The sequence below is a fragment of the Pochonia chlamydosporia genome, chromosome 4 (assembly GCF_001653235.2).
Source record: "Pochonia chlamydosporia 170 chromosome 4, whole genome shotgun sequence".
NCBI lineage: Eukaryota > Fungi > Ascomycota > Sordariomycetes > Hypocreales > Clavicipitaceae > Pochonia > Pochonia chlamydosporia.
In genome coordinates this window covers 4,495,800-4,509,241 of record NC_035793.1, presented here as the reverse complement: position 1 = coordinate 4,509,241, position 13,442 = coordinate 4,495,800, and the positions used below count along the sequence as shown (strand labels likewise).

At 52.5% G+C, this 13,442-nt stretch overlaps 4 protein-coding genes across 4 annotated transcripts; 2 read left to right on the top strand and 2 right to left on the bottom strand.

The window, feature by feature from the left end:
• Positions 1 to 802: 802 nt before the first annotated feature.
• VFPPC_08727 (Set1 complex component spp1) lies at positions 803 to 2,164 on the top strand (the record flags this gene model as incomplete). The annotated part of the gene is made up of 2 exons (XM_018287384.1): positions 803 to 1,598; positions 1,650 to 2,164. 2 exons carry the CDS (start codon positions 803 to 805, stop codon positions 2,162 to 2,164), a joined length of 1,311 nt encoding a protein of 436 aa, XP_018144386.1.
• Positions 2,165 to 5,810: 3,646 nt separating this feature from the next.
• Positions 5,811 to 6,689, bottom strand: VFPPC_08726 (hypothetical protein; the record flags this gene model as incomplete). Its single annotated transcript, XM_018287383.1, has 1 exon — positions 5,811 to 6,689. One exon carries the CDS (start codon positions 6,687 to 6,689, stop codon positions 5,811 to 5,813), a length of 879 nt encoding a protein of 292 aa, XP_018144385.1.
• Positions 6,690 to 7,831: 1,142 nt separating this feature from the next.
• VFPPC_14468 (ribosome biogenesis protein Sqt1) lies at positions 7,832 to 9,298 on the top strand (the record flags this gene model as incomplete). Its single annotated transcript, XM_018292237.1, has 1 exon — positions 7,832 to 9,298. One exon carries the CDS (start codon positions 7,832 to 7,834, stop codon positions 9,296 to 9,298), a length of 1,467 nt encoding a protein of 488 aa, XP_018144384.1.
• A 459-nt stretch (positions 9,299 to 9,757) lies between these two features.
• On the bottom strand, positions 9,758 to 13,082 carry VFPPC_08725 (glycine dehydrogenase, mitochondrial precursor; the record flags this gene model as incomplete). The annotated part of the gene is made up of 3 exons (XM_018287382.1): positions 9,758 to 9,819; positions 9,870 to 10,388; positions 10,457 to 13,082. The coding sequence occupies 3 exons, from the start codon at positions 13,080 to 13,082 to the stop codon at positions 9,758 to 9,760; spliced, it is 3,207 nt and encodes a 1,068-aa protein (XP_018144383.1).
• Positions 13,083 to 13,442: the final 360 nt, after the last annotated feature.

Here is a 13,442-nt window from a genome sequence, read left to right as displayed (position 1 = left end):
GATGCATCGGCTATTCTCTTTCTTTGCATACGTCCTTTCTCAAACTCAAAGTACCAAACTAGCGCACCGCACGTTGCGACGAAGAGAATTCCGGCTTTCCACGAGAAGGGCTGTCGGCGGAGGTGGTTTGTCAGCATATACTCCCCAAAGCATGTATCAATTCGAATAGAGGACATCCACATACGCCGGTACTATGCCGGCTCTTAGCCTGCTCGACAGTTGTGTACTTTGTTCGTCTCTGCGCGATAGGTTGTCTAGTCTGGACGGCAACACGAGGGAGAGTCGGCCGCAGGAGCTTCGGCTGGATTGTGCTGCTGGAGAAGCATCGCTGGCATTTGGTAAATGCGCCCAGAAGGGCTCTCGACGGCGTTAAAGACTGCGCCATTGTGTGTTGGGAAATCGGCGATGGAGCAACGGTTGTGGGAGCTCAGGTGCGGATGCTGAAAATTGTAGTCTGAAGCTTCAATCGCATGATGCTTAGAAACTTGACAAGCTCCAAGTGGATTCAACGTTGAAAGTTGCCACCGAAAATTTGCCGAGACCTGACTGGGCAGGAGCCAGCGACGCGACCCCTGCTCACTCAAATCTCATTGTCATCTCATTGAGGGTATGCATCAGGCGCAGATCAACTCATGCATCAATCAGCTTTATTTAAAAATGCAACCCGATTCACCTTGACCTCTATCCCACTTTGACAATGGGAGATTTGCTGAATATCATATTGTGTTATAATTCAAGCTTCAATTGAAAGAGAGTAATAAGCGACAACCACGAGCTGGCTCGCCCGCTCACTCTACCAGCAATGGACCATCGACCCGGGTCCTCGCATGAGGACCGTTTGCGATCAGAATCTACCGACTGGGCTGTTAAATCAGAACAGGCAGTCAGTTCTCCAAGAACAGCTGTTTCAGACCTCGCGACCGCACCTTTCAAACCATCACCAACGCCACTCCCTTCCACAGAGACACCCGATTCTGCAGCTACAGCCATGGCAGTGTCAGCAAAGAAGAAGGGCACAGCAACTGTTAAGAAGGCCCCAAAGCGACCAAGGCCCGGTGACGCCAAAAAGAAGAAGAAAGTGAAGACCGACTCCGCGGCGCCAGATGTTGAAGAAGCATCCGGCGACGAGGAATCCGACAACGGCCCATATTGCCTGTGCCGGGGTCCAGATGACCATCGCTGGATGATCTGTTGCGAAAAGTGCGAGGACTGGTTTCATGGCGAGTGTATTAAGATGAACAAGGAGATTGGAGAGAACCTCATTGAGAAATTCATCTGTCCAAATTGTTCCACTGGCGAGCTGGCCACTATTTATAAAAAGACGTGTGCGCTGGGAGCCTGTCGCAAACCAGCGCGTTTGGGCCAAAGTCAACCGAGCGTGTTTTGTTCCAATGAGCACGCGCAGATGTGGTGGGAGAGGATGGTTAGCAGGCTGCCGAAAGTGAGAGGTAAGAACGGGCTCAACGACCAGTTGGGGCAAGATGAGTTCATGGCGCTTCTCAACAGCAACCTGGGGTCGACAAATGAGCATGGCATGTGGCAACTAGTCAAAAAGCCCTTTTCGGATGACCCGACAAACGGTGCAAATGGGGCAGGTGGTAAGTGGCATTGCTCACCCACGGGCAACCGGCACGGCTAACATACAGCAGACGAAGCATTCTCAAAGTTATTGAGCGAAGAAGAACAAAAGTTCCTCGACGAAGCACATAGGGCACGCTTCGACCTGGCTGAAGAGACGCTCCTTTGTCACAAAATGTTTACTCTGATTGAACTGGCCCAAGAACGACGACGAGCAGCAATTACCGCCGGACGATTTGGAGACGATATCTGCGGTTACGACTCAAGATTGGACGCCGTATCTGCAAGGGACGTATTCTCTGCCTTCGTCAAGTCACCCGAGGGACAGGAAGTGTTCAAAACGTCAAAACTGCGCGATCCACTAGGCGAAGACGACGAAGTGAGGGGCATGTGTGAGCGGAAGCGATGTAAGGCACATAGCGGCTGGCAAAAGATGCTCCCCTTGGGGATCAAGCATCAGATTCGGGAAATGGCGGGCCAGGCTGCAGAAGTGGAAGAGGAGGAGAAAATTGTTCGAAAAGCGGTGGGGGAGAGATGGAAGAGGAGGCAAGCGGAGAGTAATTGGGTTGAGACTTTGGATGGATAATGCAGGCGGTACATTGGTTTGGATTCGAAATACAGGGCTGGCGTTATGAGATACGGGGGCTGTTTATAGTTATTGGGTTCAGCATCGATACCAATGGATTTGGATTTCACTTTGATCCCCTGGCACGATGGTCGTCACCATCGCGAACTGGGATGCCCGACTCTGTCTATCCCGACACCATCTCGATGTTAAAAATCCTCGGCCACGCGAGACTAGAGAATGGCCGCCAGTAGCGTGAGAGCTTTGGTTGGCCATCTCCCCAACGTCGTCTGGTGGGTGAGTCTTAGCAGGAGGCAGGAGCTGAGCCGCACGCTTGCCTTTTTCTCCCATATGCCTTTCTGGTGACATTTGATCGAAGTCTCTCTGTCTAGGTTTCACTGCTACAGGTGACAGGACATTGAAGTCACATTGAGGGCACTGATGGCACAGTCTCTGCCAAACCTTCCGTCAATCGATTGACTTCATGCCCACTTCATGTCATCTAGAGGCATGTTGTTTCTACAATTCCTGCCAACATTTGAAGTCTTCGACGTTCCTTATTGTCTCCAACCGATTTCAATAATTCCGTTACTTAAGCGCTCATTATACAGCCAAACAGAAGCAACAGACGCGATGGAAATAGTACAGCAGGCCTGGACTCGAGAAGATCCTAACAGCCTGAAGCGGCTGGAGGTGGCGCCTGCGGGGACTTCGAGTTTATCCTCAGCACCTGGGTAGCTACCAAGTTAGATATTTGGGTTCTCTGTAAGTATTTGGCATTTGACATCTCACTTTCCTGCTTGGGCAAACTATTTACATGTTGGACAGGTTGGTTGAGGCACGGTTCACTGACTTCTCTTTCAAGAGCTAGCTGCAAAGATGAGTATAAAATTTCCATGTTGAAATTACCGCTACTGCAGCAATCTTTACACGTTTCATGGAAGTCTAACGCTTCCCACAATATTCCAAGGCTCGTCAGCCTGCGACTGCTCTCTCCACAGACTTAGAGACTCCTTACACTTAGTGGACTTGTTTCGTGCCTGGTATTCCGGGTCGCAAAGTCGTGGCACAGGGAGCCAACACTGAAAGAATCAGTTTCACGCCATTACACTGGACGGGATAGAAAGGGGAATCTTACAGCAACGCCATTTGTGCCATTGGTTTGAGTGGCGCCGCACGGTTGATCCTCACTGGTAACCTTGTCTTGCATTGGCCGAGTCTCTTCTCTAGGCGAAGACATGTTGTTCAACTGGTCAAGGAATATGGTACGTAGACGGAATAATTGTCTGCCAGACTGTAAAATGGTTCTTTACTCAAGATTCAAATGATTGTGAACTTAACATCTCATCTACCCAAGATGAAGCACCGGCTCCTCTTTATCCTCCGTGGCAGCAACATCACTAACGGGTCTACTTCACAGGAAAATTGGCCTTCGAACAACCTTTTTCGCATCGACAGAAGCTACGATATTGGCCTCCGAATATTTGCCTCATGCTTACAGGGCCCGTGAAATTGGCCTCCAATCCACCATGGGCGGTGCATTACTGAGGGAGTTGTTTGCAGCGACAAGAACAACGCCAACATGACACAACTCAGGTTTCTCAAAATCGGCCACCCAAGGGCAGGGTTTAGCTGTGGAGACGACGCCTTCATATGTCGGCCTGGAGGTTCATTCTCCTGGCCAGTCGATTCGGAGAGGGACAGCTGGTGTGTTGGAGGCCGATTTCTTCAGCCAGAGTTCCACTTGCAGTTGGGGGCCAGAGGGACACCAGACATGAATTGGGGCCGGTCAAATTAAGCCCTGCATGGGCATATAAGGCTGGGTGTACCATGTCACTATTATCAATGTCAGCTGATCATAGCTTTGGTCTTCTCAAAACCTGTTCCCCTCCCTCTCACCTCTCAGCATTCCTGCAAGTGCGATAGTGGCAGATCTTCAGGGTGCACCACATCCAACGTTCAGATCATATTGTATTAGAAGTGAGTATGTCAGGTTCTACCATGCAAATCTCTTTCCCTTTAACTCCGCGGCGTACTGACGGCTCGAGATTACAGGTTACTCACACTTGGGGCCGAGGAGAGGGATCAAGAAACCACGGGCGCTGCCTTTGGCGCCCCAGGTCAACTTGAGGTTGATACTGGTCAAGACTCAAAAGTCAAGACCTCTTCTTTCATCACCAACAAACGTAGTGACGCCGCGCGGAGCCAAAGCTTCGCGCGCTCACCATCTCGCAAGACTATTATGATCATCTAACTCGAATTTTGACGTCACTCCCACCACACGTGACGGCCCCAGTCTTGGAAACATATCCAACTGCGGAATACAATGTTACGGATGTTAATCTCGATCTTGGCAATGTGTATTGGATGCTGAGGGATTCTTGTGTGTCAACCGACTTCACGGCAGACTCACTGAACAACCCCGGCATAGATTCATGGTCACTTGAGAGCATTAGTAACGACTCTCATACATCCCACACTCCTTTTCCTACACTTTCGACTTCTAGCACGTCGGGCTCTTTGCCTTCGTCATACGCTGATTCTTCCCGACACTCGTCTGTTCCCCTTCGACGCTCAACTACTATGGCTATCCCGCCCGCACCCAAAGACAACTACTGCGATGTCTGTCGTCAATGGTTCGCTGCAGCAAGATACAGGTAAGACATGGCAACCTAGCAGCACTCAATTTCAGCTACATCTTTGGATTTGACCACCTGTCAAAGCATGTGACTAACAGTCAACTTCAATAATATAGGGCTCACCTCGGACGCAATCGTAGTGGCAAAGCAACCTCCTGCCGCTTGCGTACTAGAATACCCTGTGACAGACCTGGCTCCCCAGGCTGCGAAATGAACTTTGACGACGAGCGGTCCCGTCGTCGCCACCGCCAGACAGCTTGCTCAAGAGTCTCCCGTTCGAAAGGTAGACCTATTTGTCGATGCGGGGTGGACTTTGCCCGATTCGACGGGTTGAAGAAACACCAAGCATTATGTCAAGCTCCTCTCGGTAACCCATACGTCTGTGGCGATTGCAGCCAAAGATACGACGACATGGCCCAACTCAATGACCACCATCGGGCGGTGCACATAGCAAAAGCTGGGAGGAAGAAAAAGAGTTAATACACACTAGAAGCAATAAGTGAAGGTATAGTGGACTTGTGGTGGCTGGAGAGGTTCCGCAACACTCTGACTCGGCTGCCGTTCCTGTTCAAGGGATCTGAGGATGTGACATATTACACACAGTGTACTTGTCTTTCCCCCAGGAGCCCAATCAAGGGAACAAATGGCTGGACAAGGGCATAGTTGGGATGTCTTTCTTGAACTATGGTTATACCAATGGTGGGAGTGACGGATATATCTTGACGTTTGATGATCATTTGTTGGGCTCGTCCGGCTTGGAAGGGAATCTCATCTGCTTTGAAGGCAAGGGCTTGAACTCACTGTCGAGTGAGCCTGGATGAGGACATGTGGATCTTCTCGCCGCGGTCGATGCCGTTGAGTTTTGTGGCTGCAATCTCGCATTGCAGTCTGGTTGGCCCTTGAGTCTTTGTCACTTGGGCTGTCTGAATGGCCTAGAGCACTTGGATATATTCATTTATATTCATTTGCTGCTAGGGACTTTCCTTACTCGTTGTATATATATACTCTGTCTGTACATAGGGGTCTATTCAAATTAGATGCTTGTTACCTACCCAATCCTCGTCACGACGATTCCCCAGCGCCTCTTGCAGCCTGTGTCGTGCATCAGCCACTCTACGCTCCAAAAAGACGCCTTCTAGCCTGCTTTCGCTCACCCCAAGACGCTCTGCGAGATCCCATCGTTTGTCATAACAGTCCATATAATATCCTTCAGGGGCAATCATAGCCCAATTTACCATATGTCGGAATTCCAATTCGCGAAGTTCTTGGTACTCTTCGTTTCTTCTTTGAGCAATGCCAAGCTGCACCCCCAAGTAAACCCGTTGGGTTTCGATGAGAGGGAGAATTGCTAATAACACTACAGCGCCGTATTCTATCGCGTCTCTATCTTCATGGCCATCTTTGATAGAGTCAAGTAGCTCTGGAACTCGTGATGCGTGCATCTGATACAAGTCGGCCTCTTCTTCTCGAAGCTTGACGAGACTCTCCATCTCATCAATACTGTCAAATCGGAAGGATGAGAGCCGACTCCATGCGAATCTAACGTCGCCCCAAGTTGAAGAGTAGCCCAGGTCGTGAAAAATGCATTTGAGACCTTGCAAGACGATACCACTCCGTGCTAACGCGTCATTTTCGTATATTCTTGTGAGAAACTGTTTTGTCTCTTCTAATGTTGTGACTCCGGATTCCTGAATTGAGTTGCTGTTTTGTCTCGTTTTTGTAGTCAACGGACTTGTTTTGGGTTGCGACGGCTTCAAAATAACGTTGGAATTAGACAAGGTCTCATTTTTCGCCATCCGCGCCAGCTCCCTCTTCTGTTTTCGATTCTCTCGTTGCCTTATTCTTCTTCGCGTGGCTCTGTCCTCCGCCACGGAGGAGGTATCCTCAATGGCCTTGTTGTCGCCCATGATAGTACTCGAGTTGGGCGATAATAGGACTCGTCTCCATGTCGTGCGAAGGGCTTGGTGCTGTGATAGTTCCGAGTATGTCGGATATCTGCACTACCTCCTGCACTACCTGCAACTCTTGGCAGGAGTGGCGAGCTTATTTCACCCTTCTCGAAAATGAGAGTCAAGCGTACAAGATCAATGACTGGCAATCGAACAAGAAAATCAGGTTTGTTCTTTGGAGAAGTTGAAGATTGTGTAAAGAATGAAACAAGCAACGATGCTGCACCCTCAGAGTATCTTCACAGGCGGCCATGCAAGAATTCATCTGCTGCACCGGCTAGGATGACCTGTCCAATCATCAGTTACAGCACATTGTGTGACGGGAGGCCGATTCTTTCGGCCACTCAGACCAGGACTTACGCTGCAGAAATTCCTTCGTCCCCATTTACAGCATGCTCAAACCAGAAGGAGACCCCTTGAGCACACCGCGAGTGGCTGATTCCGGCTGACGTGGCTGTCAATACTACCAAGACCAAGCGTTTAGAGTGAGGCTGCATGCCTCTTGTGCTAGGCTGTCAGATAATAAGCTTGTATTGATACATCTCTGGTGAAGAAATTTGTGCATGGTCGAATAAGTCGCACCGCTCCAAGTTGTACAGTTAGAGGTCTTGTTGAGGTGATACAATCCCTAGCAAAGGGCAACTTACCGATGGCATTGCCGCCCACAGCCGCGTCTCATGGTATCAGGGCCGGCATTGTATTGGCCCTTGACATGCAAGTGGCCAAGGTACCTACCTGTTAGGCAACCGTATTCATCTCAATACTTTTAGGAAGAAAGATTGTGCAGCTCGCGAGCTTCAGTCTTGTCGGTTGTGAATCATAATGTCTGGTGGTGGCCAATTACCAATTAGGCAAGAGGGGCTGGGGGTAGCTTCAACTTTTTTCTGACTCTTCACCTCCAAGACCATCCCACCACGACCTGCTTATCAAGCACATGCAGTGACGTCTGGTGGAAAAAAAAAAGTGAAGAGCTTTTTGCTTCCGCCCCCTTCGATTACCAACACCAGCAGTGCAATAAAGCCCAACACACTGCGACCACCGTCCCAAGCACTACTCAATCCCCATCGCAAACCCTCAGTGCACACCGTTTCCCGACCAAAATGTCCGCCAACCACCCCGAAGAAGACATCGACGACCTCCTCGACGCCGAGGATGCGGCAGAGGAAATCGAAAATGACGAACAGGATATCGCCATGGACTCTGACGCCGAAGAGGAAGAACTCATCCTGCAAAACGACTCAATCGCTTACTTCGACCTGCCGCAAGACTCGCTCTTCGCCATCGCCCAGCACCCAGTTCATCCGTCCCTAATCGCAGTCGGCGGCTCAGCAGCACCGGAAGACGATGCCCCCGGCGCGGGATGGCTCTTCGACACATCAGCCGCCGAATCGCGACCCGTCCTGCCAGCCAGCTATGCCAGCGATCCTGCTGCCGAACCCCCCAAGAGCACCCAGCTTGACAGTTTGTACTCGCTCGACGGGCACACCGACTCCATCAACACGCTGGCTTGGACGCTCCCCCGAGGCGACTTCCTCGTCAGCGGCGGACTAGACGGCCGCATGAGAGTGTGGAAGGCGGATGTCCGCCCTGGCAGCGGCGTGGCCATGAAGCATGTAGGAGAAGCACAGGAAGTAGAGGAGATCAACTGGATTTCAGCGTGTCCATCGCCCAACCACGAAAACACCATTGCGCTAGGCGCCTCCGACGGCTCAGTATGGGTATACACCATTGACGCATCCGACGCCTCCAACCCCCTGCAAATAGTCCAGAGCTACTTCCTGCACACGGCGGCCTGTACAGCCGGCGCCTGGACACCAGACGGACAGCTCCTGGCCACCGTATCAGAAGACTCGTCCCTCTACGTCTGGGACGTCTGGGGCGACGCCGCCGCGCGCAACATCACCGCCGACAACGGCATGTCAGTCGTGTCCCTGACAGGCGAGGACCAGCGCTTCGAAGTCGAAGGCGGCCTCTACTCCATCGCCATCGACCCCAAGGGCGCATTCGCAGCCGTAGGCGGAGCAGGCGGCGCCGTCAAAATCGTCTCCCTCCCGCGTCTATCGACCCAGTCCAGCAACGTGCGCGGCAAATCCTCCTCGGACGCCACTGCCGGCGGCCAAATTCTCGCCTCTCTCCACACCCAGGGCGACAGCGTGGAATCGCTGGCTGTCTCCCTCACGGCCTCCACCCCACCTACCACTTTGCTGGCGGCCGGCTCCGTCGACGGATCTATATGCGTCTACGACGCGACGCGGCGCTTCGCTGTGCGACGCCACATTTCTGGCGCCCATGAGGAACATTCAGTTGTGAAGCTGGAATTCGTCAAGAATACCTGGCTTTTGACGAGTTGTGGTATGGACGGCGTGGTCCGCAGGTGGGATTTGCGGAGTGGTGGTGCCACGGGGACGAATGCGGCGGGGGCCGCGGATAGGGGACTTGTTAAAGAGTGGAAAGGGCATAGAGGCGATGGCGAGGGCGGTGGTGTTTTGGGATTCGTGCAGGGTGAAATGGGTGAGAGGGTTGTTACTGCGGGTGATGATGGCATTGCTTTGGTATTTGAGGTTTGATAAATGAGATGCTACATAGCAAGAATAAGATCTGCATGGTGCATAAAGGGAACGACCCCTAAAACTCTTCATATTTGTTTCCCCATTGTTAAGATGAGCCTTTTCTAATTTGTAACTAATCTTTGTATTCCAATCCCATCAAACGCCCTAAATGTTGAATTGCGCAATCCCACGCAAGAAGCTGAGCCTCATCAAAACACCACATGGCTCATGTAAATGTTAAAAAAGAACCACAAAACTCATTTCATAAAGAGGCACGTATATGTGGAAAAACGGCCTCAAGTCTAATGATGTGCATGATGAACAAATACTATACACCCCCATCCTTGCACTTGTGCACTGCACAAAAAAATGTTGAAATTATAAATTGGAAATAGTCATCGCATGCTTTTTAAATCTCCCCTCCGGCCGCTCATTTTCCTCTCAGAGGCGTTTAGCTAGATAGAGGATGGGTATATCTTATTGCTGGGTGGTGTCCTCAACGGGGGGGCATGTGCAGAAGAGGTTGGTATCACCGTAGGCTGCTACATGTTAGAGACGTTATGAGTATAATTGTACTAGGGGCACTTACTGTCATCGACACGAGTCACGGTGGGCCAGAACTTCTTCTCCATCAGATAGGGGAGAGGGTAGGCGGCCTTCTCACGAGAGTAGGGTCGCTCCCACTTGCCTTCGCCGTCACCGACGAGCAGATCCTTTTGGGTGTGGGGAGAGTTGCGGAGAACGTTTCCTTGGCGAGGCTGCTTGCCTTCTTCGATTTCGCGAATCTCGGCGCGGATGCTGATGAGGGCGTCGGCGAAGCGGTCGAGCTCCTGCTTGCTCTCGCTCTCGGTGGGTTCAATCATGAGCGTGTTCGGTACGGGCCAGCTCATAGTAGGAGCGTGGAAGCCGTAGTCCTGAAGACGCTTGGCAATGTCAATGGCCTCGACGCCGGCGGTGTCACGGAAAGGACGGGCATCGATGATGAACTCGTGGGCGCAACGGCCGTTGTCGTTAGTGTAGAGGATAGGGTAGTGGTCCTTGAGGCGGGCGAGGAGATAGTTGGCGTTTAGGAGAGCCATGGACGTGGCTTTGCGAAGACCCTTGTCACCTATTGTATCATGTAAGTATTTTTGTCTACTTGGTTGTTAATACACAGAGCTTGTCGTTTCAACTTACCCATGGTAGCAATGTAAGACCAGCTGATGGGGACAATGCTGGCACTGCCGAAGGCAGCACTGGAAACAGGAGTCTGGCTGTCCTTGTGAGGCAGGAAAGGCTCGAGGTGAGACTTGACGCAAATAGGTCCGATACCTGGGCCACCGCCACCGTGGGGAATACAAAAGGTCTTGTGAAGATTGAGATGGCAAACATCAGCACCGAGGGCTCCGGGTGAAGTGAGGCCAATCTGGGCGTTCATGTTGGCACCGTCCATGTAGACCTGACCGCCGTGGGCGTGGACAATCTCGCAAGCCTTCTTGACGCCGGGCTCAAAGACACCGAATGTGCTGGGGTATGTGACCATGAAAGCACCCAATTCCTTCTCGTGCTTCTTAGCCTTGGCCTCGAGATCGGCGAGATCCAAGTTACCGGTGACGGTGTCACACTTGACGGGGACGACGCGCATACCAGCCATGGCAGCGGAAGCCGGGTTGGTACCGTGGGCAGAAACAGGAATCAGGCAAATGTCTCGCTTGGGTCCAGGCTGCTGCTCGTGGTACTTGCGAATTGCTCGCAGACCGGCAAACTCACCCTGGGCACCAGAGTTGGGCTGCAGCGAGGTGGCGTCCATGCCAGTAAGAGCAGCAAGCTGGGCAGAAGTGGCGCTGAAAAGCCTCTGGTATCCCTTGTAGCTGCTTACGGGAGCATGAGGGTGAATGTTGGAGCTCTTGTCGTGACCGATGAGTTCCATCTGCGTGGTTCCGTTGAGCTTCATGGTGCAAGAACCCAGAGGAATCATGGAGTGAACCAGGGACAGGTCCTTGGACTGCAGCTGGTAGATGTATCGAAGCATTTCAGTCTCGCTGTGGTAAGAGTTGAAGACGGGGTGAGTCAAGTAGCTAGACTCTCGGCGGACAACTTGAGGAATATCCTTGACAACTTCGTCCAGAGACGGCTTCCAGCCTTCAGTCCAGAACTTGTTGGCAACCTCCAAGTTGGCATCGGTGTGGTTCTTGTTGGCAACGGCCTGGAAAGCCTCGACAATGCGGACATAATTATCCAGCTTGAAGGTGGTTGGGACGGCGAGAACAACTTCGTTGCTGGTCCAAGCCTTTCCGCCGCTGATTCCTCGTCCCAGGAGCTCCTTTCGGAGGGCCTGGCACACCTTGGGATCCTCGAAGCTGACGGTGACGGTGTCGGACAGAACGCGGCCCTTGGGGTCGAGAGTGGCGGTAGGAACAGTTAGACCGTAGTGCTGAGCAGCAGACTGGATCATACGGGCGTAGCGCAGGTTGTTGACAGCCATCTCCTTGAGCTGAGCAGGTCCGTGGTAGATGGCGTACATGGCGGCCATGTTAGCCAGGAGAGCCTGGGCAGTACAGACGTTGCTAGTTGCCTTCTCGCGACGGATGTGCTGCTCACGAGTCTGGAGGGCCAATCGAAGAGCACGTCCTCCGGTACGGTCCTTGGAAACGCCAATGATGCGGCCTGGCAGACGACGCTTGCTGGCCTCCTTGACAGCCATGAAGGCGGCGTGAGGACCACCGAAGCCCAGCGGGACACCGAATCGCTGGGAGTTGCCGAAAGCAACATCGGCACCCCATTCTCCAGGAGGAGTCAAAAGAGTCAGGGCAGACAGGTCAGTAGCGACGCTGAAGAGGGTGCCCTGCTTGTGAGCGACATCGGCTAGTTCGCGGAAATCACCAACACCACCGTTGGTGTCGGGATACTGAGCAAGAACACCAACCAGGTCGTCACCAAGAGCCTGGATCTTCTCGATAGCATCGGAGGCAGACAAGTCCACCGTTTCCAGACGAATGCCGAAACCCTCGGCACGGCCCTGCATCACCTCAAAAGTGGCCTGGTGGACGAGGTTGGAGACAACGTACGTCTTTCCAGGGCGCTTCGCACGAGAAGTAGAAAGGTTGCTAAGGGACATGGTCATGGCCTCGGCGGCGGCAGTACCCTCGTCGAGCAGACTGGCATTGGCAACAGGCAGACCAGTCAGGTCAGAGATCATGGTCTGGAAGTTGAGCAGCGACTGCAAACGACCCTGGCTGATCTCAGCCTGGTAGGGAGTATAGCTGGTATACCAAGCGGGGTTCTCGAGAATGTTTCGTTTAATGACACCGGGGATCTCGACGGGATAGTAACCGCCACCGTTCATCCAAGTGTGGATTTCGTTTTGGGCATTCATAGCCTTGAAGAGCTCGGCAACACCAGACTCGCTATAAGTCTGTGGCTGGATAGTCTTTTGGGGAGGGAGCATAATGTCCTTGGGAATAACCTGAGCAACAAAAGCCTCCAGAGACTCAACTCCGGGGCCCAATTGCTTGAGCATGGCGGGGATATCCTCATCCCGAGGACCAATGTGTCGTGATGTGAAGTCCATCCATGGCTCAGGGTTCTCGGCTCTGGTCTTTTTCATGTCAGCATAGGCCGGGTCCTTGCGAATAGCCTGCAATTGAGCCTTGGAGCTCGCGAGCTTGGTAGTCTGCGAGAAGCTTCGTGCGACAACGGAGCGAGCAGCAGGAGCGCGCGCAGTGAAGCTTGCGGCGGTGGTTGAGGTGGGCAGCGCGGCGCGGCTAACAACCGCGGTTGAGGAGCGCAAAGGCGCTGCCCGAAGAGCCAGTCTCGAGGCCATTGCTGGCAATGGACCTTGAGAAATGCTGTGAACTGGTGCTTTCCTGTTTTGCGGGGGATATGGACGTCTTTTTATGCCAGGAAGGAGCGTGTCCTGCTAATTGACGATGTTCGGGAACTTTTTTGGTCGACGGGCTTGACGCTTATCTGGGTGCCGCGATAGAAAAGTCCGAGATGCGCAGGTGGCGGCCAGCAGCGGCGAAACTGCAGCAACCAATGCAGCCGGGCTGATGACAAGCTCTCGGCAACAGAATATGTCTTCTGCAGACCGCTAGATAAACAAAAGTTATGTCCAAGGCAAAGGATGAAGAGGAAGAAACACGGGGAGATGGAGGAAGAAGAGTATCGCGGGGATGAGGAA